This window comes from Thamnophis sirtalis, unplaced genomic scaffold (assembly GCF_051295495.1).
Source record: "Thamnophis sirtalis isolate CommonGarterSnake01/CBP01778 unplaced genomic scaffold, rThaSir2_p1.2 scaffold_1, whole genome shotgun sequence".
Classification (NCBI taxonomy): Eukaryota; Metazoa; Chordata; class Lepidosauria; order Squamata; family Natricidae; genus Thamnophis; species Thamnophis sirtalis.
In genome coordinates, this window is record NW_028261381.1 from 25,199,136 (window position 1) to 25,224,213 (window position 25,078).

At 39.3% G+C, this 25,078-nt stretch overlaps 1 protein-coding gene across 1 annotated transcript in view; it reads left to right on the forward strand.

Annotated features, from left to right (window-relative positions):
* Positions 1–530: 530 nt before the first annotated feature.
* The window catches only part of LRP2 (LDL receptor related protein 2), a 156,741-nt gene continuing 132,193 nt past the window's right edge, over positions 531–25,078 (forward strand). The window contains exons 1-3 of the mRNA XM_087709396.1: positions 531–639; positions 23,918–24,025; positions 24,724–24,846. Of these exons, the coding sequence (XP_087565522.1) occupies positions 546–639; positions 23,918–24,025; positions 24,724–24,846 (325 nt within the window). The 5' untranslated portion in view covers positions 531–545. The remainder of the gene's footprint in view (positions 640–23,917; positions 24,026–24,723; positions 24,847–25,078) is intronic.

Here is a 25,078-nt window from a genome sequence, read left to right on the forward strand (position 1 = left end):
AGGCTGAACAAGGAGGCCTTTAAAAAAAACTTTCCTAAAAACTCTTCTAAAAGTGGGAACTTAGCCCTTGCCTTGAAATAACACACATCAATTCTAAACATGCCCACCGATTCCAACTTTTTACAGTAACGATTTCTTTTAAATCAAACCTCCCGGCATTCAGATTTTTTAAGCTTGTTCAGCTCCTCTCCAAAGGCAGCCAGCCGTGCGGCACGAAGTGGTTTAAAGTTTTGTTTGCAAGTATCCTCCCCCCCCCACCGCCCCACTCCTTGCAAAGTGTAGAAGGAGTGGCAACTCCCGCCCCATCTACAAGGGCTTGGAACAATGTTTCATGCTAGTTCCGGGGCCGGCGGGTATAAAGAGCTTTATGCAATGTCTGGAGGGTGGGAGAGTTAGGGAAGACGCGATGTTTCAGCTGACGAGCACTCCTTACTTCTGCAACTAGCCTTACCAGGAAGGAGGAGGGGGGGAAACTAAGAGAGAAGCGCGCTTTTCCTCAACAGAGGTCAGCCCGGCAAAAGTGCCGGGAGATCGGAGCATCTCAGATGGGAGCGCAGCAGCGCATGGACGGGGCACGGGCAGCTGCTTGCAAACTGCTCCTCTTACTCGTTGCCTGCCTATTAAAAGGGAGCTGCCAAGGTAAGCCCTCCCCCCCCCCCCAAAGTCCGCTTCTGCTCCGGACATCAGCGGAGAGGACCCGGGCTTTGTCTTGTTTAGCGCAAGCCTGAACCGTCCTCCAGATGCTCTGGACTACAGTTCCATGATCCTAGTCCACAGGACCCGCGTTTGGCCGGGCTTTGGGAATTGTTCGAGGGCTCCAATTTGGGGAAAGGCCGAGGGAGGAACGGGAGGGGAAATCCCGAACCGAGCGAAGAATGGGAATGTCACCGACTTCTGCAGGTCCGCTGGCATCCAGCGAAATTGAAATTCGGTGCCTGTTTACGGGGTTATAGCCCGAGAAAAGACTCCTCCACTCCCCCGAGTGGACATCTTTTGATGGTCGACAAGAAAAGGCCAGGAAGGAAGGGAAAAAGGGCTCAGCTGTAGGGTCAGTCTATAGATCTCTGAACTGGCCTGGATGAAGGACCACATTTTAAAATCCTGCAGCTGATACTCTCCAGGCTGTAGAAGAAGCCAAAAGGAAGCAATCTCTCTCTCTCTCTCTCTCTCTCTCTCTCTCTCTCTCTCTCTCTCTCTCTCTCTCTCTCTCTCTCTCTCTCTCTCTCTCTCTCTCTCTCTCTCTCTCTCTCTCTCTCTCTCTCTATGCTAGATATATTACACACGCACAACACGTGCGCACGCACTAGATGTACTACACAAACACACAATCTGCTGCAGTTTTTTTTAAAAAAGTGGCCCTTCGTTGAGGTCACTTCAGAGAGAAGGGAGCTTCCACGACGCCCCCCTCCCCGGTGTCCCAAAGGAAAAGCGCGTGGATTCTCCCTCCCCTCGCTTTCCCACCCGACTCTCCACCGTCGTTTGCCCGTTTTTAGAGGCGGACTGCCGAGTTTCCCCCAGTTCTTTTGACAGCCCCGCCGCAACTTCCGAGCCGCCTTTGCTAAGAAGCCCAGCGGAGTCAAGCTGGAGGCGCATCTCGGTGGCCATTCATCGCCTTGGCTCTTGTCGCCCCACCCCGCCGTTCCCCGTTGGCTATGATAGGAAAAGCGTCTGTGGTGCGCCTGACGGAGGGAGGGAAGGGGGGTTTATTGACCGCAAGGTTCCTCCGGCTAGCAGCCCGGTGTGTGGACGCGCGCGTTTGGCTCGAAAGAGATGGCTTGCTAGGGCGTTAATGGTAGCGGGCGGCCCTTTCGGACGACTGCCCGAGTTTGACCTCCCCGCCCGCCCCTCCATCAGTCTGAGGCAGAATCGAAGTGGAACACGAAAACTTTTTTCCCCTCTTAGCTTTGCTGTTGCTAGGCGACGCGGACACCATGTGACTGGCAGAGCAGGGTAGTGTGCGGAGCCGAGGGCCGCTTTGCTTTCTCCTCGTCATCCGCACGCCTTAGCACGAATAGCCCTAGCAATAGACTTATATCCTGATTGCTTATTTGTACCCTATGACTATCATTAAGTGTTGTACCTTATGATTCTTGACGAATATATCTTGTCTTTCTATTCTATTCTATTCTATTCTATTCTATTCTATTCTATTCTAGACTTATATACCGCTTCACAGGGTTTTTTCAGCCCTCTAAGCAGTTTGCAAAGTCAACCTCCCCGCCCCCCATCAATCTGGGTCCACAATCCCAGTTGTGGAGGATGGAGAAACTGCATTATTTCCACCTTGTACTTACATTCTCTCCCCCCCCCTCTCTTTACCTTCTTGTCACACCCAAACACAACAATAATTACTCCACAGCGAATGAAAGCCCTATTGTTGGACCAGATTAAGGAGAAAGAGCAAATTTCCTGGGGCACACATATAGGCCTGGGATTGAGGGGGGGGGGTGTAATGTGGGTGCATTCAAAAGGTTAATCTGCTTTCTTTGCTCCACTCTTGGTGTAATCTCCTTAGGAGGATTCTAGCAATTATACTGCAAGTTCTGCTAGCAGCTCCCCACCCCTTTTTTCCCCTGACCACAGAACTGAAGTTAGGCAGGTACCGAAAGTGGATACATACCCTTCAAAGTCGGTGGCTGAGAAAGTTAGAACAACAAGATTTTTTTAGGCAGTTCCTGATGGTGGGTGGGCATGTGCCCTGCTGTCAATACGACTATTTTGTATGGCCTTCATGTGCTGCGTGGATCCAATTAATCATAGCTTATTCGATTTGTGGTTCATAAACACAACAGTGTGATGGATGGAGATGGATATTACTTTCACTAGTGTATGAAATCAGAATTCAGATTCCTTTCTCAATTTAGGGGAGATTTAGGGGAGATAAAAACAGTTATAAGTCACTTTTTCAGCGCTGTTCTAACTTCGAACAGCCACTAAATGAATCATCGTAATCATTTTAAAAAGTTGTTTCTCTACCAATACATTAGATGTCTGTTGCGAAAGAAGATAATCATGCAAATGAGCCACATTGGAGAAGCAAGAGGTCAAAGAATGGTGCTTTAAATTTTAAATTAAATTAGATGGTTTTCTGAGCTCAAATCGTGGCACGACATAACTACGAACGTCAAAAGCGCGCCGACAACACCGCGGCGCTAAAACCGCTATGTCAAAAGCGCGCCGACAACAGCGCGCCGACAACAGCGCGCTGACAGAAGCGCGATTTAACTTAAGGTAAGGTTTAGGATTAGGTTTAGGGTTAGGTTTAGGGTAGGTTTAGCGTTAGGTTTAGGGTTAGGTTTAGGGTTATTTTTAGGGTTATGTTACAGCGCGCTTCTGTCGGAGCGCTGTTGTCGCGCGGTTTTGACGGTGCGGTTTTGTCACCGCGCTTTAGTCACACGCGCTTTAGTCTACCGCGGTTTTGTGGTGGAACCAGCTCAAATAGAAGAAGCAAGGGATATGGCTACTGTGGGCTCTATAGGTTCACAGAGACTCAAGCTTCTCCTTACCCTAGGCCTATCATAGATGGGCTTCAGAAATGCAGACTACTACTATTTGGCAACAAAAAATAGAAAAATAAATTGAATATTGCTGCCATCTAGATTTGTAAGGGTTTTTGCAGCACAACTGATATAGTTCTCCTTCATTCTTTAACGAGAAAGTGCCCAATGGTACTATCAACATTTTAGTTCATTCTTCCTGGAAAGAGCTTTCCTGCACTTTATATTCCCTAATGGATCGTAAAATAAATTAGATTGAGAAAAATTGTAATAAATAAGATAGTTGGATTGTATAAGCGGAATGAACGAGGATCGCAATTGCAAAATAAATATAGAATAGATTCAGAGGGAAGAGAAGACTATGAAATTTGTAGCTGGATGGAGTTGATGAGATTTTCAAAACAAGCAAATATAAGGAACAACAGGGAAAGTATGAATTGCAAGCAAATGTATTTGTATGTATAGCAGAGTTCCCTGACCTCTCTGGCTTTGTGGACTGTTGGGGAGGGAGGGATTGGTGCTGTGTGAGTGGCAGGCAAGTGCACGCACATGTGCATCTCCATTTGTGCAAGTGGCAGGCACATAGGCCACCGCAAATGAAGCATGAGTGCATGTGCTCACCCACTGAATTGCGCATGGGGATGCGTGTATGCCTGCCTGCCCGTCACTTCCGCAGCCCTGTTCTGAATGGCTCAAGGATCAGTAGTGGACTTCGGCCTGGGGGTTGGGGATCTCTGTTGTATAGAAACATAGGAAGAAGTATAGTGAATGGCGTGGATATAAACTGATTCTTCTACCTTTTCCTTTCACTATTTTTAATCTCTTACTTTTAATTTCTTTGGTTTACTACTTCTTATTCCTTTTCTGCACTTAGCATAATATATCACTTACCCTAATAAGGAACATTGTTCAAAAGTTCAATACCGTGTGCATAGCTGAAGAAGATGCAGTAGAACATTTTGTAGGTGTCTAATGAAATTCCTTCACGAGAGTCCTGTTGATTAATATGGTTATATATTTCAGATAAAAGCAAAAGCCATGGAAAATAGAAGTCGAGGAAGCAAAAAAACACTGAACATTTAGTGCATGCTCATCTTTACTCAGAATAATTTGTGAATGAAACCTAAGCAGAATATTACACCCAGAGGTGCTCAGATGTTATCACAAGCTAATATTCCTGACTTACAGTCCTCATGATTGAAATTGTGTTCTCTGTAATATAGTCAGCCAATAGACATAATGAAATCAATAAGTGTTGTAAATAGACACCACAACTACAGTCAGGATCTATAGTCCAATGCTCATTTGCATAGAAGGAATTATTTCCCTCTATTTTCAGGAAAGTCAATATATTTTCTTGAGTTTGGCTTTCCTACTGGTTATGGAAAAGACATTTATAACATAGAGTAATAAAAAGACAAGAGCCAGTTTGATGTAGTGTTTGAGGCATCATGCTTGAAACTGGGAGATTGTGAATTGCCTTGGGCACAAAACCAGCTGATTAATCTTGGGCCAGTCACTTTCTCTCAGCCCTAGGAAGAAAGCAATGCAAATCATTTCTGAAAAACCTTGCCAAGAAGACTGCAAGGACTTGTCCAGGGACTCCCAGAATCAGACATGATTGAATGAAAAAATAAAATAAAATGACACTATTTTACATAGTGTCATAAGTTGTACCCTTTTTTTCCTGGAACAATTATATTTCAGTAACGGTGATTTTATTATGGAGGAAGGGTTTTAATTTTGCATTTAAAGGGAAACTGTTAAACTCATCCTTTATTTTTACCACTAAAGGTGTTTTTTACCATTTTGTTTTTACTGTGACTGAAATTTTGTAGCTTTTTAAATTCCAGTTTATATCAGAGCAATATGTTCAATTATTTATATTAACATGTTATTTTTCAGAAAATTAATAGATCTTAATAACAGGCACAGATTCTTCTGGAACTAAGTAAAAGAAAGAGTTTTCCTTATCTGGAGTTTATTTTTGCAAGATTGCAGAAGCAAGCTCTTTATAACTGAACAATGAATTAAGTTTTAGTTAACTATAGCAATACTTTTTTAAAAAAAAAAAGATAAACCAGCACTTGATTTTTGTACCTTCCTTAATCTTTCTTTAATAATTTACCCCCTTTTATGTTCCAGGCGGTGAAGTATATTAGGAATTTGCTAAATAATCACCTAAAGTGGAGAATAGGACAAGAAGACAGTATTTCAGTTAATTGTTGAAAGCAGTAACTGGAAGACACTAGATTAGACTTAAATTCCTGGTTACAGTGACAGTGAATTATTAAACTGAAGGCAAGCAGGTATGAGATACTTGTGGAGTCTTTGTAGCCCTTGACTGACTTACTTTGATACCTCATTGAACTCAATTGTGCATCTTTCTGAAAGGATTGCAATGTTAACCTAGGGCAGATATGTGATCTAGTTCAACATTCACCAACTGGTGGTCCATGAGAAAATTTGGTGGTCCGCAGAAAAATTATTTGCCTTTTTTATATTGCACTAAATCAGGGGTCCTCAAACTACGGCCCCTAGGCCGGATATGTGCAATGAATGCTCGTGTTGCTGCAGAGAGTCTCCCCCTTTGCGGTCTTTTTGTACGGGTTGGAGGGGGGCAGAAATTTCGACTTGGGGTCTGCTTCAGCCTCCTGGTGTGGGGCTTTGGGTGAAGGCTGGAGGGAAGCGCTGCTGGTGGCAAAGAGCTGGAGGGCCTTGTTCCAGTGGGACTGTATCATGGCCTGGAACTGCCTGACTATCTCAACCCGCTGAGCCTCCAGGCCTCAGTACATGCCTTGCACTCCCGCAGGTCTTCCCTCTTGGAAAGCCTATGCTCATAGTCCTCAGTGAGGTGCTTCTCCTGAGCCTCCTTCTCAGTGAGATTCAATTTGAACTGAGCCAGCTTGGTGGCTGTTTAGCTCCAACAACTGTTTCCTATTGGGGCCCTAAGGAGCCCGGGAGGGTAGGGGCAAATAGAGGCTCGTGAAGCGCCCCTTTTACATGAGTGACATAACGTTGGCCACATCCACCCAGTCACATGACCATCTGGCCACATCCACCCACCCACCCAGTCATTAGGCAGATCATATTAGTGGTCCAGGGTTTTTAAAATTATGAATTTAGTGGTCCCTAAGGTCCAAAAGTTTGGGACCCCTGATCTAGTTAGTGCTTCAACTGCACTAATGAAAAAATGGTCCTGTTGTTTTATATTGAGCTAAGTGGAAATCCGAGACACAAAATTTCACTTTAATCCAAATTTATCTTTCGTGGCTTCTACATGAAATTGGGAAAGAGTCATTTAAAGGGAGAGGGTAAATGAGAATGCTGGTTAAAGTTTTATTTTTCCTCCCTGCCCCCTTCTGGGTTCTTAGGTTAATATTGTATTGTTCTAAGAGATTTGTTACTGCACGGTATCTCTTTCCTTTGTGTAACATAGGTCTAAACCTACTAGTCTTTATCTTAGTTTTAAAAAAACCACCTTAGTGCTGACTCCTGCAGAATTCTCTCAGATGCAGTAGACTGAGGAAGAGTTTTCAAAATTTGACCCTGACTGAATTTGTTACCTCAGTTGACAGCTTCATGTAAGATTAACCAAAAGAGAATTTTATATAAGTTTTAAAACATTACATACAATTCTCATTTTCAGAACATAGTCGGAGGAAACAATATCTGAAGCAGATATTACACTTGTCCAGCTTTGAATTTTGTGAAGAAATGAAGGGGATAATAATGTAGGATCCAATCTGGGTCGGTCACCAGGACCAAGGATTTAGTCTTCCGAGTTTTCGGACTTGTGCTGGAGTCAGTGGTGGGATTCAGCCAGTTTGCACCTATTTGGGAGAACCGGTTCTTAACTTTCTAAGAAGTTCAGAGAACCGGTTGTTAGAAGAAATCTTCTTTTGGTTTTTTTCTGCTTTACAGGGCTAATCCTATAAGGAAGGCAGGAAGGAAACATTCTGGTGTTGTTTCTAGCTTAATTTTTATTGCCCTGCTTACAGAAACTGCCTCTCCGGTTAACCCTTATTACATTGTAAGAGCTAAGGCGAAGCGCCCATCGACCTGAGTAATGTTGAGTTGGGCACGCCCACATGGTCTCATGACCTCTAAGCCCCGCCTACCCACCTGGTCATTAGGACAGAGAACCGGTTGGTAATTATTTGAATCCCACCACTGGCTGGAGTCCATTCTCAGGGAACTTCTCTCTTACCAGAATTGAGAGAGAGAATTGAGATAGAACTTCTCTCTCACTAAAATTTGTGAAGAAAGCCTACTCTCAGTTTCATAACCAAATGAAGGCAGATGAATGGAGAAAAATACTCAGTGACATTTCCCCCCCTGCCATTAGAGTAATGAGTTTATCAATGTCAGGTTTCAATATGATTAAAAACTTATGATGGCCCAAGCTATTCCAGTTAATTTTCAAGTGAGTGTTTTTCTGAACAATATTAGAATATTCAAAGTAAATAATGTATAGGTCAGTGATGGCAAACCTTTTTGGTAACGAGTGCCCAAACTGGAATGCACTTGCATGTGTGTGTGTGTGTGTGCTGGAGTGCCAGAAACACAAAAACCAGCTGGCTGGCGCATGCATGCCTGTTTTTGGGGCCATTTTGGGGGCCGTTTTCAGCCCGAAAATGGCCCAAAAAACCAGCCTTAAAACGGCCAAAAATGTCCCCAAACTTCCAAAAATTGCCCTGAAAATGCCCAAAAAGCAGCCTGAAAATGGCCCCCAAAAGATCTGAAAACAGCCTAAAAACCAGCCTGGAAATGGCCCCAAAAAACTGGTTTTCAGGTCATTTTTCGGGCCATTTTTAGGCTGTTTTTGGCTCAAAAAATGTCCCCAAAATGGCCTTTTGACCTTTTTTTGGGCTGCTTTCAGGCGCTTCGGCACCCGCGAAGGAAACCAGAAGAGCAACTGGCGACAGTGTCTGTTCCCACAGAGAGGGCTCTGCGTGCCATAGGTTCGCCATCATGAGTATAGGTTGTCCCTTTAGTGAAAACAGTGTATATCTTATTATAGACTTTTTTAGTTACATTAAATCACAGTCACACTAATTTGGTGGTAACGGGCGTGTAATGCTTCAGAAAGTCTTTGACACATTGTACAAGACAGCCTCTTTAATCAGACTTTTTCATGGACTATCATGCACCTGTGGATTTCTTAAATAAGTGTGATGTTCCATTGAATTAATCAACAAAGCAAATCCACTACTATTTTGGAAATAACAAATAGGCTTTGAATAAGTTAGGGCATCCATGATAATTGCAACTTGTGTGCTAGAATATTAATGGATATCAATGAATGAAGATGTTACGTCTCTTAATTTTTCCATATCTGAATATGTGGTCAATAAGTTGATGACAGATTTAAAAGATTGATACACTTGTAAGGAAGAGAGAGGGAGGGAGGGAAGGAGGGAGGGGGAGAGAGAGCCCCTCCTCAAAACCTCATCACCAAGTGATTAAACCACTATGATGGGCTCTGAAAGCTGCAGTCAACATAAAGTATGGCAGTCAGGTTAGTAGCAGGTGAGAACTGCTATTGTAATATAATAGCAATAGCGCTTAGACTTCTATACAGCTTCACAGTGCTTTACTGCCCTCTCTAAGCAGTGTACAAAGTCAGCATATTGATCCCAACAATCTGCTGGTTTTGCAGTCTCTGATTTGGTTACTAATAGTTCCTGGGTCCAGTTCATAATATTATCTCAATCTACAAAGGATTGTGGCTTGGCTTCAACTTATTTCTCTGACTGGGTATTTCCCAGCTGTGTGAACATCCAAGGAGGAAATGCTGAAGATCCCTGGATCAGATTCTATAACTCGGCAATATGATTTTTGTCAGTATGATCTACTAAAATGCACAATTCAGCCCCAGAATTAAGCTCAATAGTATTCATTGATGCTTATTTCCAGATAAATATATATAAGGTTATAACATGAATTAGTTATAAAATGAACTAACATACACTATGTTAAACCATGTGCACTTTGAAACTTATTTGAATACAAATAGTGGTTTTCTGTTTCTAAATAGAAACTTAGAAATGTTAAATACTAAGTATTTTTCTATTTTGAAGTCTTAATAGACCTTTTAATGTATTTACTTTAAATATGTTTTTCCCAAGAATTAATAATTAAGCCTATGCATTGGCAGCAAATAATATTAAAATCTTTTCAGTCCAAATACTTTTTATAACATAAACATTCCTTTTTATATTCCAGCGATGTCAAAAATTGATATTTTGCATACCAAAGCAAGCAGGTTGCCTGCCTACTTGATTTCCTCTTTTCTTAACTATTACTGTTTTCTACTATTTCTTTGAAAAATGAATCCAAGTATCATATTAAACAATGCATAATAAGGAATGTACATCTATATGCAATATGAATCAAATGGAAGTATGATAATATTAACCATGCTCACATATTTCTGATATAATTCAGACTCACTCTTTTGTTTTGGTTTTGTTGTCCTTAAAATGGATTAGAGACCAAAAGATCAGTGTTATTCTGTATTCTTAAAAATGACACGTAAGAATTGATAGAATACTATCAAAGTAGCCAGAAAGCCATTTTTAGTTAATTAAAATACATCCTTCTTTGTACAAGTGAAGACAAGTTAACCCATAAAAATATTTTACTTGAATGAAAGTAATTTTCATAAATATATGTTGAAAGTCTTAGGGACAACTAGATACCACACTAAGAGAACAACCAAATCTATTGTAGGAAAACTCTAATGCTTGCAGGGCACCCATATCTGAAGATATGACGTTTCAAACAACGCAGAATGGAAATAGGGAAAGAGAGCAATTGTAGTTACTGCTTCTTTCTGGATTTTCATTTGTGTGTTTTATTAAAAGAAAAATTCCCTTTTAACTGTTTCAGTGAGATGGTTATGTGCTCCAGCACACCATAGTTGTAGGGCATGTTTGAAGCCCGAAGATGAAAATTTCCATCACTTAAATTCATAGGCAACATTTATCAACAACAGCTTTTTCTGTGGAGGGACCAACCTGAAAACAATGTGTAATATCCATAATGTCTTAATTATAAGAGAGATATAATAATTGGTATAGTTTTAATTAGTTTGCTAATTAAGCAAATGAGTAGAAATGATGAAAGACGGTACCTCTTTGTAAAAAAATGTGAGTTGAAGTTTTTACTTCAATATGATGATTCATGCAGTTGTTTACAATGAAATATATTTGTCACTCTACTATGATGTTAAACTAATGTAGTGACTTAGCAGATTAGTTTTGAATGTGGGTGCATATTCATTAATATTATACATTAATCTTTGTGAGCCAATTCTTCAAGCATCTTTTTTTACAACCTGCTGGAACGTAATAGCTTTTTAAACTATTACATTCAGCAGTGAAAATAACTATATAGTTTGTTGCAGCATTACTGGCAGGATTTCTAATATTTTAAATACTGGTGTATTTCCTGTAAGCTATTCAGATTTTGCATTTGACTTTGCTTTCCACTTTCAGGTTAGCAACAAGTTGCCTTTTTATTACACCTCTTTCCATAGTGAGTTAGATAGATTGATCCTAACTATGTACAAAAGCATCAGTAACATTCTTTTCATTATTACGTCCTGAGATGATTGATCAGAATTAATGAATATGGATTGAACCCAGTCATATTTGCTTTGGAGATGAAAGCCCTTATTCTGATTTCTTTCAAAGAATTTTTTCCCAGAAAATAATATTGACAATATATAATACTCCAGTGCACTGTTCCTTTTATAAAAAAATTACTTGAACCAGAATAAAGTCCATCCTCCTTGGATTTTAAAAGATAATCAAAATGGATAGATTCATTTTCACAAACCATTAACAATTTACCAAGATTGCTTAATCCTTTTTAGGAAATACTCTTGATTTGCTTAAGGAATTAGGGCAAAGACAAGATTATATTTCAGAATAACCATTTTGCAATAAAATGGTGAATAGATAAGCTTTGGACAAAGGCTCCTGCTGCCAACTGTACTTTGTATCTGTGGCTTATGTCTTGGCTTTTAAAGAATACTCCATGGAGGTACTGAAGATTTTAATCTTTTTTTATTGCCAGCTAGTAAAACAAGCCATTTCCAGCTTACTCCATTGTTCTAGTGTTCTTTACTTTGAATTGAGGACAGAGGAAGATCTGTAAGCACAAAAAAGGATGCAGAGGTGGGTTGCTCCCGGTTCGGCCTGATTCGGCCGAACCGGTAGTCATATTTTGGCCTGGGTCACAGAACCAGCAGTGACCGAGGGTGGCCACTCCCCTGAACTGGTTCCCCGGTCGCCACTGCTGTTGCCGGCATGTTGTTTAGTAGTGCACGTGCGTGCGCAGTTCACTGTAAATTGCGTGTGTGAAGCGAACCGGTAGTAAAACCGGGAACAACCCACCTCTGGAAGGATGGATGGCTTACAATAACAGGTTTGCTAATAGGATTGCTAAAGTACAAGCATTGGACATTGTAGCTACTCCTACACTGGTCGAATAGGAGTTTAAACTGGTAACTTCTTTGGAGTCTTTTGCTATCTGTAGTCTGGATCCCTTCATTTCTGTTGGTGAAAGTGTCCAGGGAGTTGACTGTAGAGACTAAGGAAGATGACTTTGATAGAAAGACAAGTAGTCCTCAACTTATGACCACAACTGAACCCAAAATTTATGTTGCTAAGCAAGATCGTTGTTAAATGAATTTTGCCCCATTTTACGACCTTTCTTGCCACAGATGTTAAGTGAATCACTATGGTTGTTAAGTTAGTAATACATTTGTCAAGTGAATCTGGTTTCGTCATTGATTTTGTTTGACAAAAGGTCTCAAAAGATGATCACAGGACCCCAGGACACTGTGCCTGTCATAAATATGAGTTAGTTGCCAAGTGTCTGAATTTTGATCACGTGACCATGAGAATGCTTCAGTGGTCGTAAATGTGAAAAATGGCCATAAGTCAGTGTCTTTCTAACTTTGAACTATCACTAAATGAACTGTTGTAAGTCAAGGACTATATGTATGCAAGAACTGTTATCTAGCAAAATGGGCCGAAACATTTTTCAAGTCCTGGGAAGTAAAATCATGTTTGGAAGAACCTGCCCGATTCACTGGAGTATAAGAAGGGTGGGTGGGAGACCTGGAGTATAATCAGATTTGCACAGTTCTGTTATAGTTAATTTCAATAAATGTGTAGTTTTGGCCTTCCTGTGGAATTGATTTCCTGATCTGGTCTACCAATGGAGCTGACTGTGATAAGCAGTTGTGTAAGGTTTACAATCAGTGTTGATTGACGGAGAATGCTATCTGCCTTCCGGGTAAATGATACAGAAGAGTTGAGGGCTGTGGTTGTGCTGTTTCTGGAAGAAACAAATTAATTTGGCATAAAACTTATAGTCGGTAGTTTGTAGAAGCAAGCCAACTTCATGCCAAATAATTTTAATTTTTTTACCAAACAAAACTAGTGAAAATTAGTAACTGCACTGAGAATAGATTTACTAGCAAAACATTAGGTGAATGTAATAAAAATATTAGAATAATTTTTGAATTTCTCCTCTTCGTCTTACAAGAAGAGGACAAAGAGTATAAGAGTATGGAGGGAGTGTAGGTTTCTGTCTCCTGTGATAAATCATGTTTTACCACACTTGACCACTGTTAGTAAATGTCCTTTATCACTGATTTATTACCATCAGCGAACCAGGTGGATTCGTAGAATTAAAGGATAGGTAAAACAGCTAAGTGAACTTAGTTGTCATTCTAATTTATGGTTGGTTTATAAGCTAGCAAAACAGTAGTTAAAGAAAACAATTGTGGCTTGCCCTGTCAGTTGCTGGTTCATCTACATTTTTGCTTTTAGTTGCTTGTGCCATACATTGCTGTAGATTATTTAGCGTAGAACTGCACATTTGAAGGTTTCAGAGCTGCCTTGAATTCCTTGGCTGCAGCCCTTAGAGACCACCAAGTCGAATGACTGTATTTTAATATTTATTGTGACTAAAAAAAAAATCACACAAGATATAGTAATAAAAATATAATTAAAATGAAATGAATTGCAGTTTGTTCTATCAATATTTTCTCCACATGCCCTGCTCTGGAAATTATGGCAAGAAATTTATGAGTTATAATTGACAAACTGATTTCAGCAATGCTATTACATTAAATCTACTTCTGCCAGTCTTTGCGAATGTCAGCCTTTCAGTCTATGTATTGTTTGGGGATATAGCATTTATTTTTATTACAGAATATAGCCAGTTAAAATAAGAGGTGCATCAAGTTTGCCTGTCGTGTACTATACAAGAATTTGAGTGGGGGCTTAGAGATATTTTGAATTAATTTAGAGGATGTAAACCAGATTATGAAGTACAACATGAATTTTCCAAACATGTTTTTCCACCTGTTTGGACAATTGTAGAAAATTCATTGTTGAATTAGAATAGTAAAAATTTGAATGCTGGAAATAAAGGGGAATCAGTTCTCAGAAAATAGTGTGTAAGTTTTTACTCTTTTTGTCCTTTCTGTTGCAAAAGCTCAATCAAGTACAAAACGAGTGCATCAGTGTGTAGAATGGGAAAAGTGTGATATTTGTATTTGTAAATTTTCTTTGCAGAATCTTGGAGCACCTCACAGTAAATGAATAAAAGGAATAAATTTCATTTATTGAATGTTGACCCTCAAAATATGATCCCAGGGTAACTTTCAATGATTGACCCCCCCATCATTTAAAAACCCTAACCTCCAAATTGTATTACTATAGAAGTAGTTCTATAATAATCTCTGTTTTAAGGGATACCTTTCTAATTTAGCATTACTGGTTATGTCAAATCTCCTCCTCGGCAGCTGCACAGAAAAAAGACAATGAAAGTCTGCAGATCCTTTTTCAGAATGCTGCTTTGCAATTAAGGTAGAGAGTGGGAGGAAAGGCATCTGAAGAACTACTAAAAAGATAAGGGAAGATCTTGTCACTTAACTTATCTTCTGGGGGAATATATGTGGCACCAGTAAGTGATTGATAAAGTCAGCATGAGAGTAGGTTTGGTCTTAGTGGCTGACCTGTTTGATGGAAAAGGAATGGGCCTCTAAAAAAAATCCTAACGATATCGTTCTGTGAAGGTGTGATTAGATAATTTTTAGCTCATATAGAGAGTATCAATGGTGGGATACTAAATACTTTCCTACCGGTTCTATGAGAGCATGCTCATGCTTTGCGCGCGTACGTATGCAACACTCAAAAAACTCCTTCTGTGTCAGCGCTGGTGAGCTGAGCGGTTGTTTAGCTCAGCGGAGGTGTGGCAATCCGCTCTGCTTTGTGAAACAACTGAGCTAAAAAAACCAAGGGAATATAGGACAGGGAATGATGGGGGCAGGATGATGGGCCCAACTAGAGGTGGTATTTGCTGGTTCTCTGAACTACGCAATATTTCTGCTATCGGTTTGCCCCAACCGGTCCAAACCGGCTGAATACCGGTTCTGTGATAAATTTGATTGTAATATTGCACAGACACAGCTTTTTATATTTACAATTTAAAACATGTTTACCTTGAAACAGGTAGAGTCCAATGTCAATGGAGATTCTCAGTCATCGAGGTCAACGTTGTCCCAAAGAAGCTTTTTTTCAAGAGGCAATCTATTGCTGTCTTAGCAGATATTTATATAGAAGATACACGTTACATAAACAATATAGGAAAAGCAGAAATATAAGAACAACTATATATCACAACAATGAGATATAGTTCTGTTAATATGATATTTCACTGTAATGTTGTGAATAGTAAGTAAAAATTCTAAACTGCCACCTCTCTTTATACCCATAGCTTTAAATCATAGCTTTATATCAAAATAAATATGGGATTATTGCATATTTAGCAATGTTGTAAGTAACATTTCTTATCTTCCTTCCTTCTTCTCTTCTCTTCTCTTCTCTTCTCTTCTCTTCTCTTCTCTTCTCTTTCCCTTAATAATCCAAAAACTAGTGTGTTTACTTCAGTAGGCAAAACAATCTAGAGAGAAAGAACATTTTCTAGCTTTGCATTCTATGTTGCTTGTTGCTTTTGTTTCCAGAGAATACTGATGGATTGATAAAGTTTTCCCAAGGTTAAACAATTATCTCTAATGCTCCATTCTTTATTGCATTCTTCTCCATTTCTTGTGTTCTTGAAATGCATTGGATCACAATTCATTACTTCTGGTTGGCTGGAAGGATGAAAGAGTTCAGTAGGGCTGGAAAGCCCCAGGAATTGGATAAGGCTGCCTTGTTGCATCAATCTTTTCTATATTTTGGCTTAATAATAGCCTTTAAATATGCCCTAGGACAGAGTAATTTAGTTTTTCTTCCAACATATTTTTTCTATAAGAAATAAGATTCATGGGTACATTATTGGGTAGAGTATTACTATTTTCTAAAATCATATATTTACTCTGTTTAATATAGAGAGTGACCATCACTTTGTCCTAAATTTAAATCACAACCAATGTTAGTTTCTAAAAGTAGTAATACTTAACTTAAGAAGAGTTATTTGAACTTACAATCATTGGGCAATTTAAGTTATTTAGGATATTTAAGCTGAGGGAATTTAAGAGCCATTGCCTTGAATCCGTGATGGCGAACCTATGGTAGCTGTGCCACAGGTGGCACGCAGAGCCATATTTGTTGGCACCGTAGCCCTCGGCAGCCCTCAGCTGAGTCACACATGTGAGCACCAGCTAGCTGATTTTCGGCCTTCTGGAGGGCCAGGGGAGGGTGAGGATTGGAATGATCTTCCTTTTGGCCCTCTGGGCCTGTTTTTCACCCTCCCTAGGCTCCGGAGGCTTTCCTGAAGCCTGAGGAGGGGGAAAAACAGCCCAACGGGCAAACCTCCGGTTGACCCATTGGGCCTGTTTTGCCTAGGCTTCAGGAAAGCCTCCGGAGTCTGGGGAGGGCGAAAATTCCCCACCATGCACATGGGTCGCTTGTGCATATGCAGTGGGGGAGGGTGCACGCATGATAGTGTGTGCGCATGCACGCACGCATGCGCGCGCACACACACACACACACTCTTTTGGCATATCTTTAGAAAAAGGTTAGCCATTACTTCCTTAGATTGTAGAGGTGTAGCACTGTAGATACTATGACAAAAAACCTTGGAATGAGTGATCTTTGGTATTGGCCCCCAGCAGATTGGAGGGTCAGTAGGTGGCTATAGTTCTTGGAAAAATAATAGAGTGTATTTTTGGAGGAGAGAATTTAATTGCAGAGTGTTTAAACCTTGAAATCTTTGTAGATTATGGTGGAATAACCGAGGCATCCAGAAAAACAGTCATTCAAAATGGCAGGCAGAACTGGGACATCAAAGCCCCACCCCTATTTATTAATGCAACACAAATATTGCACAGACAAGAAAAAAGAAGCAAGGCTTTGATTGCGCAGCTCTGCTTGCCATTTTGAAGCCAATGACCGCTTCTATGGATGCCCTTGGTTATAAAAAGATAGACCTTTATAAAAATATGGTGTGAGTCAGGCAAACCCTTAAAAAATATAAAAGAATTGATTTTGGTCCCTTTGGGATCCCATTCTTCATTGAAAGGGTCACAATTTTACATCTGGAAAAAGTTCCTTTATTTAACTGTCTGCTGTGTGCCACATATTCTAAACTGCTTCACATTGCAGAATGTACAGTAATTTGGAGAACAACAGAATCAAGCCAGATAGAAACACAGTTCTATCTAGTTGCACACTTGAATGCACAAAGGCTTGAAATTATCTATATACTTGAATACAAACAGCAGTGTGTGTGTGTGTGTGTGTTTGTGTGTGTGTGTATGCTATTCTCATCCTCAATTCAACTTTAGCTCATCTAATGATTAAAAAACAATAAGACAGAGTCATGGATTTTATATAGTGAGCTGATGGAACAAGAGACAGTGAGGGAAAAGAGGAAAAATGGTGAGCAGGTCTTTATAGTATGTGATTGCAAGCAGCGGTGGGTTTCACTTATTTTTACCACCAGTTCCCCGTTTTGCGTGCATGCGCACCTTCCGCACATGTGCCTGGCCCGTCGCACATGTGCTTTGCTCACATGCGTGCCTTCTGTGCATGCATCCTGACTCAAAAATATGGTTAAGTAGCATGACATAGAGCCGGAGTGGGTGGGCGGGCCGGGCCCACCCGACCCGGGATCTCTGCTACAGGTTCGTCTGAACCGTTCCAAACTAGCTGAATACCACCACTGATTGCAAGTGCTCAAACACTGAGACAAACATCTTATAGAGTTTATATTGTTCAAATATTGAAGCATAAAAACTGGAAAAACATCTCTTCGCTGCCATATAGGGGTTGCCCAGTTTTTTGCAACCCAAATCTGAGAGCCCTGAAAAGGAAAACTTGGATCTTTTTTAGAAAGATGCCTGAATTATTCCTCTCCAGCACAAGATTGCTTATTTTTTAAACCCATCTAAGTAAAAATATATCACCTTTAATAGTGCTGTATTGTTGATTTAAAACTTGCCAGTAGTTTCTTCCAGGAACCCTGCTCACACAATTGTTTGCCTGAAGGAACCACTGAGATTTATCAGCACCTGTCAAAATAAACCAGAATTTCCACTAGTATACCATTAGCATGCCATTTCTTGGCTCTCTTCAGCTGATTGTAGGACTTCCTTGCCATCTTTTCTTTTCTTTTAAAAAAGGCTGACTAAAAATGAAACATTTCCTGTAAAATAATATGAGTAATCATCAGCCTTCCACTGAGCCTGGTTTTCTTTTGAATGCTAGTCGTTCATTTGCTCCAGCAAGCCAGCAATTCGTCCTGCTGTTTTTTTGAAGGGCTCCTAGAATAATGTGGGTTTTAAATGGCCTGAACAATGCATTGGATTGCTACTTAAATGTAGCTAAAACAAAAAGGTACTGCTTAATACTTCCTTCAGCATGAGGTCAAGAAGATCAAAGGGAAGAAAAAGGCAGCAGGCCCCTGAGGACCCATACCACATTAATTAAAATCCCCAGTGGAATGATCCAAGCAAGCAAAAACATTGTGAAAAACACCCCTCTCGCCGCCCCCCCCCCCAAGACTCCTACAAATGGCTCTGATAATCAACAAGAGTGGGGAAGGAGGTTCACATACCAGGTGGATTTGGCTAAGTTGGCATTCCATTTCACAGCCTGGATGAGAACAAATATTAGACCAAAGCCTTGGATTTGGATAGATCTATTTACTTTAGTTTTATAGCCTGCCCCATTCCAAAGTGCTGAAGATAGAGAATATAAACTAGAAAAAAAAAGTCCAATGAAAATTGTATTCCGAAAAGAGAGAGAGAAATAATTGCAATATATAACCTTGGAGTGGAGTTGAGAATACCTTTTCAACAGTGAAGAGTTGGCCTCCTGTCCATTCTGCTACACTCCCCTGGAGAACAAAATAAATCTGAAAAACAAAACATTTTCTACAGCTTCAGTGGTTGCTAGATGCCTAGAAGATGGGAAGTATAGGACTAGGATGTGTTTTTGTGAATGGAGCCTCAGTTGTAAAGCTAATAATTTTTACTACAATGTAAGAAAACAAGAGCATTTCTCCTTTAGCATGCTTTATGACCCATGTAACTCAGTTAATAACATTATAGCATGCAATGTTTTCTTTTATGGGATTGCTCTGGGAGATCTTTGCATGCTTTTTATCAACTTTGGTCCTTCAAATTGCAGATACAGCATTTTTATTTGGCTGTTTAAGTAGCTGCACTCTAAAAATATGAAAAAAAAATAACATTGCATCAGTTAACAAACTGCAATGGACTTTTCAGCAATTTGATACAGCTTAAGGAAGTCTTGACTTCTGTTATTATGTTAGAATAGAATGGAATTGGAAGACCCCTTGGAGGTCTTCTAGTCCAACCCCCTGCTTAGACAGGAAAGCCTACATCACTTCAGATGAATGGTTATCCAACATCATCTTAAAAACGTCCACTGTTGGAGCATTCACAACATTCACAAAGGCAAGTTGTTCCACTGATTAATTGTTCTAACTGTCAGGAAATTTCTCCTTAGTTCTAAGTTGCTTTTCTCCTTGATACACCCATTGCTTCTTGTCCTACCCTCAGGTGCTTTGGAGAATAGTTTGACCCTCTCTTCTTTGTGGCAGCCCCTGAGATATTGGAGCTCTGCTATCATGTCTCCCATAGTCCTTCTCTTCACTAGACTAGCCATGCCCTGCATGGCTAGTCCTTCCTGCAACTGTTCTTCATAGGTTTTAGCCTCCAGTTCACTAATCATCTTTGTTGCTCTTCTCTGCACTCTCTGTAGAGTCTCAACATCTTTTTTACATTGTATATAATATGTTATATATATATTCCCCTCTTCTTATGTTTATTTTAAGCCCTCTTCTAAGTATCAGGAAGTTTCAATATACTCTTAGAAGTTCAGAATTAGTTGCTGATTTAGAAAGGTTGGCTATATATGTATAAACCATCTTTGTGACTCTAATATTTGCACAGAATATTTTGTGATTACGGGGAAATAATTTGTTTTCTGTTCTTCCCCTGAGATTTTGGTAGATAGTCCCATCTCTTGCATTTTGACAAAAGTTTGATCTGAGAAATATCCTTTTGTAAGGTTCAGTTTTGAATGTGTTATATACATACAGTATACAATATAGATCTGCATATGTTCAGTTCTATATCATTACAGCAATCCTAGGGAATGTCTGTATATTACACATTTTTAGATTCAGGTGGGTGCTCCTGTATATGTTGTTGTTGTTGTTGTTGTTGTTGTTGTTAGTTGCAAAGTCGTGTCCGGCCCCATGGACAACATTCCTCCAGGCCTTCCTGTCCTTTGCCATCCTCTGGAATCCATTTAAGCTCACGCCTACTGCTTCAGTGATTCCATCCAGCCACCTCATTCTCTGTCATCCCCTTCCCCTCAGTCTTTCTCAGCATTAGGCTCATCTTCTTCAATGAGTCGTGTATATAGTTGAAATATAAACTGATTTAGGGCTTATTGTGACCTTCCAGAGGTTTCTTCCAGCAATTCCCCTACTCCTGGTCAGTGATGAAGGACATTTGGGGAAATGCACAACTTCCCCACTTCTAATCCCTTTTACAACAATATCCTTCAATCCATTGAGCAATACCTAGTGTTGCACAAGCACAGAAGGACTTTCTGACCCTTGGGCTCCCCTAAATCACTTTAGGGTAGGGAGTTTTCTAAATTCTCTGCAACCGGTTTTGAATATCGAAATAACTGAAAATTCCCATGTTCCACTGATAGCTTTTCCAGTTAGTTGGTCTTTGTTTAGCTTTCAAAAAGATCTTTTCCAGCTTTATTTCCTCCTTCCTCTTTGTGAATGGAATGCATTGGGCTATTTTTTTTCTTTTGTATAAAATAATTTTGAGAGTATGACCAATGCACAATTCAATAAATTATAATAGATTTTCTGAAGTGTAGTAGGCATTGATACAGAATTCAGGATATTACTTATAGAAAGATGGATAATTTTTAGTGTTAAAATGAAGAGAAATACTAGTCCCTTAAGATTGGTGTTACATGTGCTCTTTTTCATTATATCTATATCAAATCATAGTTATGTACTTAAACAGAACTGTATAGCATATATATACACCTAAGTGCATCAGTGATTCCTATGCATGCTTAAGGAGTTGCCATTAAGGTAATGAATGAACATAATGCTCACAGAGTTATTGCTCCTTAAATAAGCAAAGAATTTGATTTTCAAATATAAAACAGAATTCAGTCAAAGAGCTGCAAATTCCAGCCTGTGTTTTTGCATTCCTTCCGGGCATGTTTCAAGGGGAGGCTGTTGTGCTTTTAAAGGTGCTTGATAAGAGCCCTGCCCCACCAGCCCCAGATCTGCCCCACCAACCATCCTCGTGCATTAGTTTCTAAGGTATTTAGGTGAACATGCTCCTGTACCACTCTGTACCACCATTTATCCAACTGAACTATCTGACTATTTGCAGGATACATTATAAATCAGGGTGTCACTACCAGACAATCAGGTTTGAACATTTCTTGCATAAAGCGGTTTGGCTACAGAATATCCCAAGGGAGGGTATATTATCACTCAATTGTGTTTATGAGTTGCTGCTTTTCCGCTCAGGCTCAGCCGACCTGTTGTTTTTCTGCCCATCTTTTTGTGTGATTGAGGAGTTAATAACAGTCTCTTGCCTCTTATCATGTCTCTTGCTTTAGTTAAGATAGGTAAAATACAATTGGTAATTGATTTCTGACATTGGAATTGCGAAGTATTAATTTGATAAATGCAGAAACTTTACCGTCTTTTGAGTGTGTTCTTCTGTAGTTTCTGAGGCCACATGAAAAAATAACTTGGTTGAATGCATTTAATATTTATCCCACTACCCAAATTTTATCTGAAGGCCTTGACATACTGTAAGAGTTATTTATATAAAGATGCATGCACCCTACAGTTTCTTGGGGTGGGGAAAAAGTTAATGCATTAATCACAGTCACCTAGTAAATCTCTTTATTAAATTGTTCTGGTGTTTTATTAGATTTTCCACATATTATTTTCTGTGTTTCTGTTGCTGATAATGGAATTTTAATTAATCAATTAATATTTATTTATTAAATTTATGTATTCGCCATCTCATCTGAGATACATACATGAAAACCAGTTAATATCGAAAAAGAAAAAAACAGTAATAATCATAGTTGTAGTAATAAGGATATTTGTAATACCATCAAATGTCCATATCTGCCTATTCCAGGTCCTTGGAAAGGATTCGATAGAGAGAGAGAAAAAATGACAAATCCAGTCTGAACATTTGGCTGACTGTGCAACAAACCATAATAATGATAATTCTCATGTTAGATGAATCAAACATTTTAAAACATGCTGTCAGATTGCTTCAGCTCTACTTGCTTGAATGATATGAAGTTATTAATTAATAAGACCACCAAGGTCCCTTCCAACTCTATTATTCTATTCTATTCTATTCTATTCTATTCTATTCTATTCTATTCTATTCTATTCTATTCTATTCTATTCTATTCTATTCTATTCTATTCTATTAACTAAAGGACAGATTCTTATAATTCTCCTCTATAACAAATATGGAGAAATTTGCATAGCAAGAGCCATCCAACCTGATTCCTCCCTTTAATGCAAATAACTTAGCAAATGAGAAAGGATTCCCTTAACATATCATGAATTATTGCAGTCTTAAAAAGTTAATGAGCTGGGGGGGGGGTGTCTTAAATCTTGGCCTTAATTTAACAACTCTAGATTCTTGCTCTTAAATAAAGTCTTAATTAAGGTTCAACTGTTGATGGAAACGTCCATGTGACTTTCTTAGCAATACAGAAGTAGATTGCCATTGTCTTCTGGGATCTGGTTATGCTTCATTTTACTTCCCATTGTAACCTATCCTATCCTAACCTATGCTCTTGGGCTTCCTGTTGGTTACTATCCAGACACTAGCTCAGTCTAATCCTAGTTAGCTAAGTCAGGTTTGGAAAGCACTTTTCAACTAATTGGGGCATTGGGTTTGAACAATACATTAATCAACCCATTTCCTAATTTGTTTACTTGTCAATAAGACAAGCTAGTTAGGAATATATAGGTTGAGTGAACCAGAATGAAATTTTGTATACCCCTTACTATCTATTCTATATGGTCATTGGAAAGGGGAATTCTGAAGTAATAACATGATTTAACCAAGACGTTTTGACCATATATTAACAACAAAGATTATTCCTGTAAAGGAGTGAAATATTTATTGTTTAACTATCTCTTCACTTTTTAAAGCTGTTCTTATTTGATTTCTATGTATGAGATATACAAACCCAGATCAGAACAAATCATAAAATCACAAACAACATGTCTTTGTTTGCATATCCCATTAAATCAGCATATGAGTAGCAAACATAGTTTCAAATTGGTCACTTCTCTGAAGCTTAAATTGTTAATTCACTTAACATTTGCTTTAAGGCCAAAACAGCCGAATCATATTCAACATTAAACAGAGCTCCATGCAAGTTCTACGAATGTTTACAGAAGATTCTAGAAACAGAAAGCTTTCCATTTTATTCTTAGGTTAATTAAAATCCTAACCCGTTTGTTATATAATGACAAGGGCATCAGAAGGCAGAACACAGATACAGTAAATTCATAAATTGTTTTTGTGAACAGGTCTAATGGTGGAGAGTTTGCTTTATCACGATGTTTTCTTTTCTCTTTAACCCTGTGGGTCACACTTCAGAATTCTGAATAGGTAGACAGTATTTTGTGTAGAGGTTTATGTATTATGTACTGATTCAAACGTGACTTAACAGTTATATTTTCTTCAGTTGCATTGACCTGCTGATATAAGAACTTCCCCATTTGTGATGAGAAAACAATATAGAATGTTGGTACTAATATTATCCATTTCACACTTAATAAAATAAAATAACAGCGTGCATTTTATGCCTTGATTCCAGGATGTGAGCAAGGCCAATTTCGTTGTGGAAATGGGCGCTGCATTCCTGAGGACTGGAGATGTGATGGAGCAAGAGACTGTTCAGATGACACGGATGAAGCCGGCTGTCGTAAGTGGAATTAAGCTTATTTAATGCATTTGGCCTTTTCCAAACATCAGCATTAAGTATCATTTTCCTCATTCATTGCCAGGAAATGTCATAAAGACGAGATGATTAGGACACCAAGTTAGGGAAAGGTGCCCAAACCTGGTTGGGAGGTTGAGATGCATTCATGATAAACAGATCTTTTAATGGCTATGAAGCATACTGATTAAACAACAACTAAGATACTGAAGAGTACGATATGGGAATGTTTGTGTTGATGTCTGTGTGATGGTGTTGGAGAGGTGAATAGGCAAGTAAAATATTTGGTTGGAAGCTGCACATAAACTTTTAGACTTTAGGTCCAGTCCAGCAGGACTGTTCTTTATCTGGTAGGGACATATGTTACTGGCTGGTATCACATATTGTTCATTTGCTGAATTAGTCACACTAGTTAGGTTTAAACATGGCACTAAGGCAAAAAAACAAGCCAATTATGGCTCAGTAAGACCTTTGAACTCAGCTGTCTGACATTCCTAACTTGCTGATTTCTTAATCATGTAGCAAGAGGCCTAGTATTACATTTCTAGAATCACTATTTGAATTCATCAGATTAGAATTTTAATGCTTAAAAAATACCCCTTTTATATGACTACAAGCCGAGTCCTTTATTCACCTAACATCTAAACCAAAACATTCAAATACAATTTGCTTGTCCATTTTAGCACATCCAAGCTGTGAAGGAAACCAGTTTCAGTGCCATGGTGATGGAGAATGCATCCCTCAGGCATGGGTCTGTGATGATGAAGAAGATTGTGATGATGGCTCTGATGAACATCAGCAATGTCGTAAGTTATGACCTGGTAATGAGCCCCATAGATTACTGGAATGGCACATGTTTTGCTTGGAATTAGTGTAATTCGATCCCTGGCATTTCCAGAACGTTTATTTTCTAAAATGGAAGAAAGCCTGTTTCCTTTCAGAATAATTATTCTGAAATTCATGGACCAATGGGCTGAGTTGATATAAGGTTACTTCTAATGGGTCCTCCTTAAGTGCATCCTTTCTTTTTAGATTTGA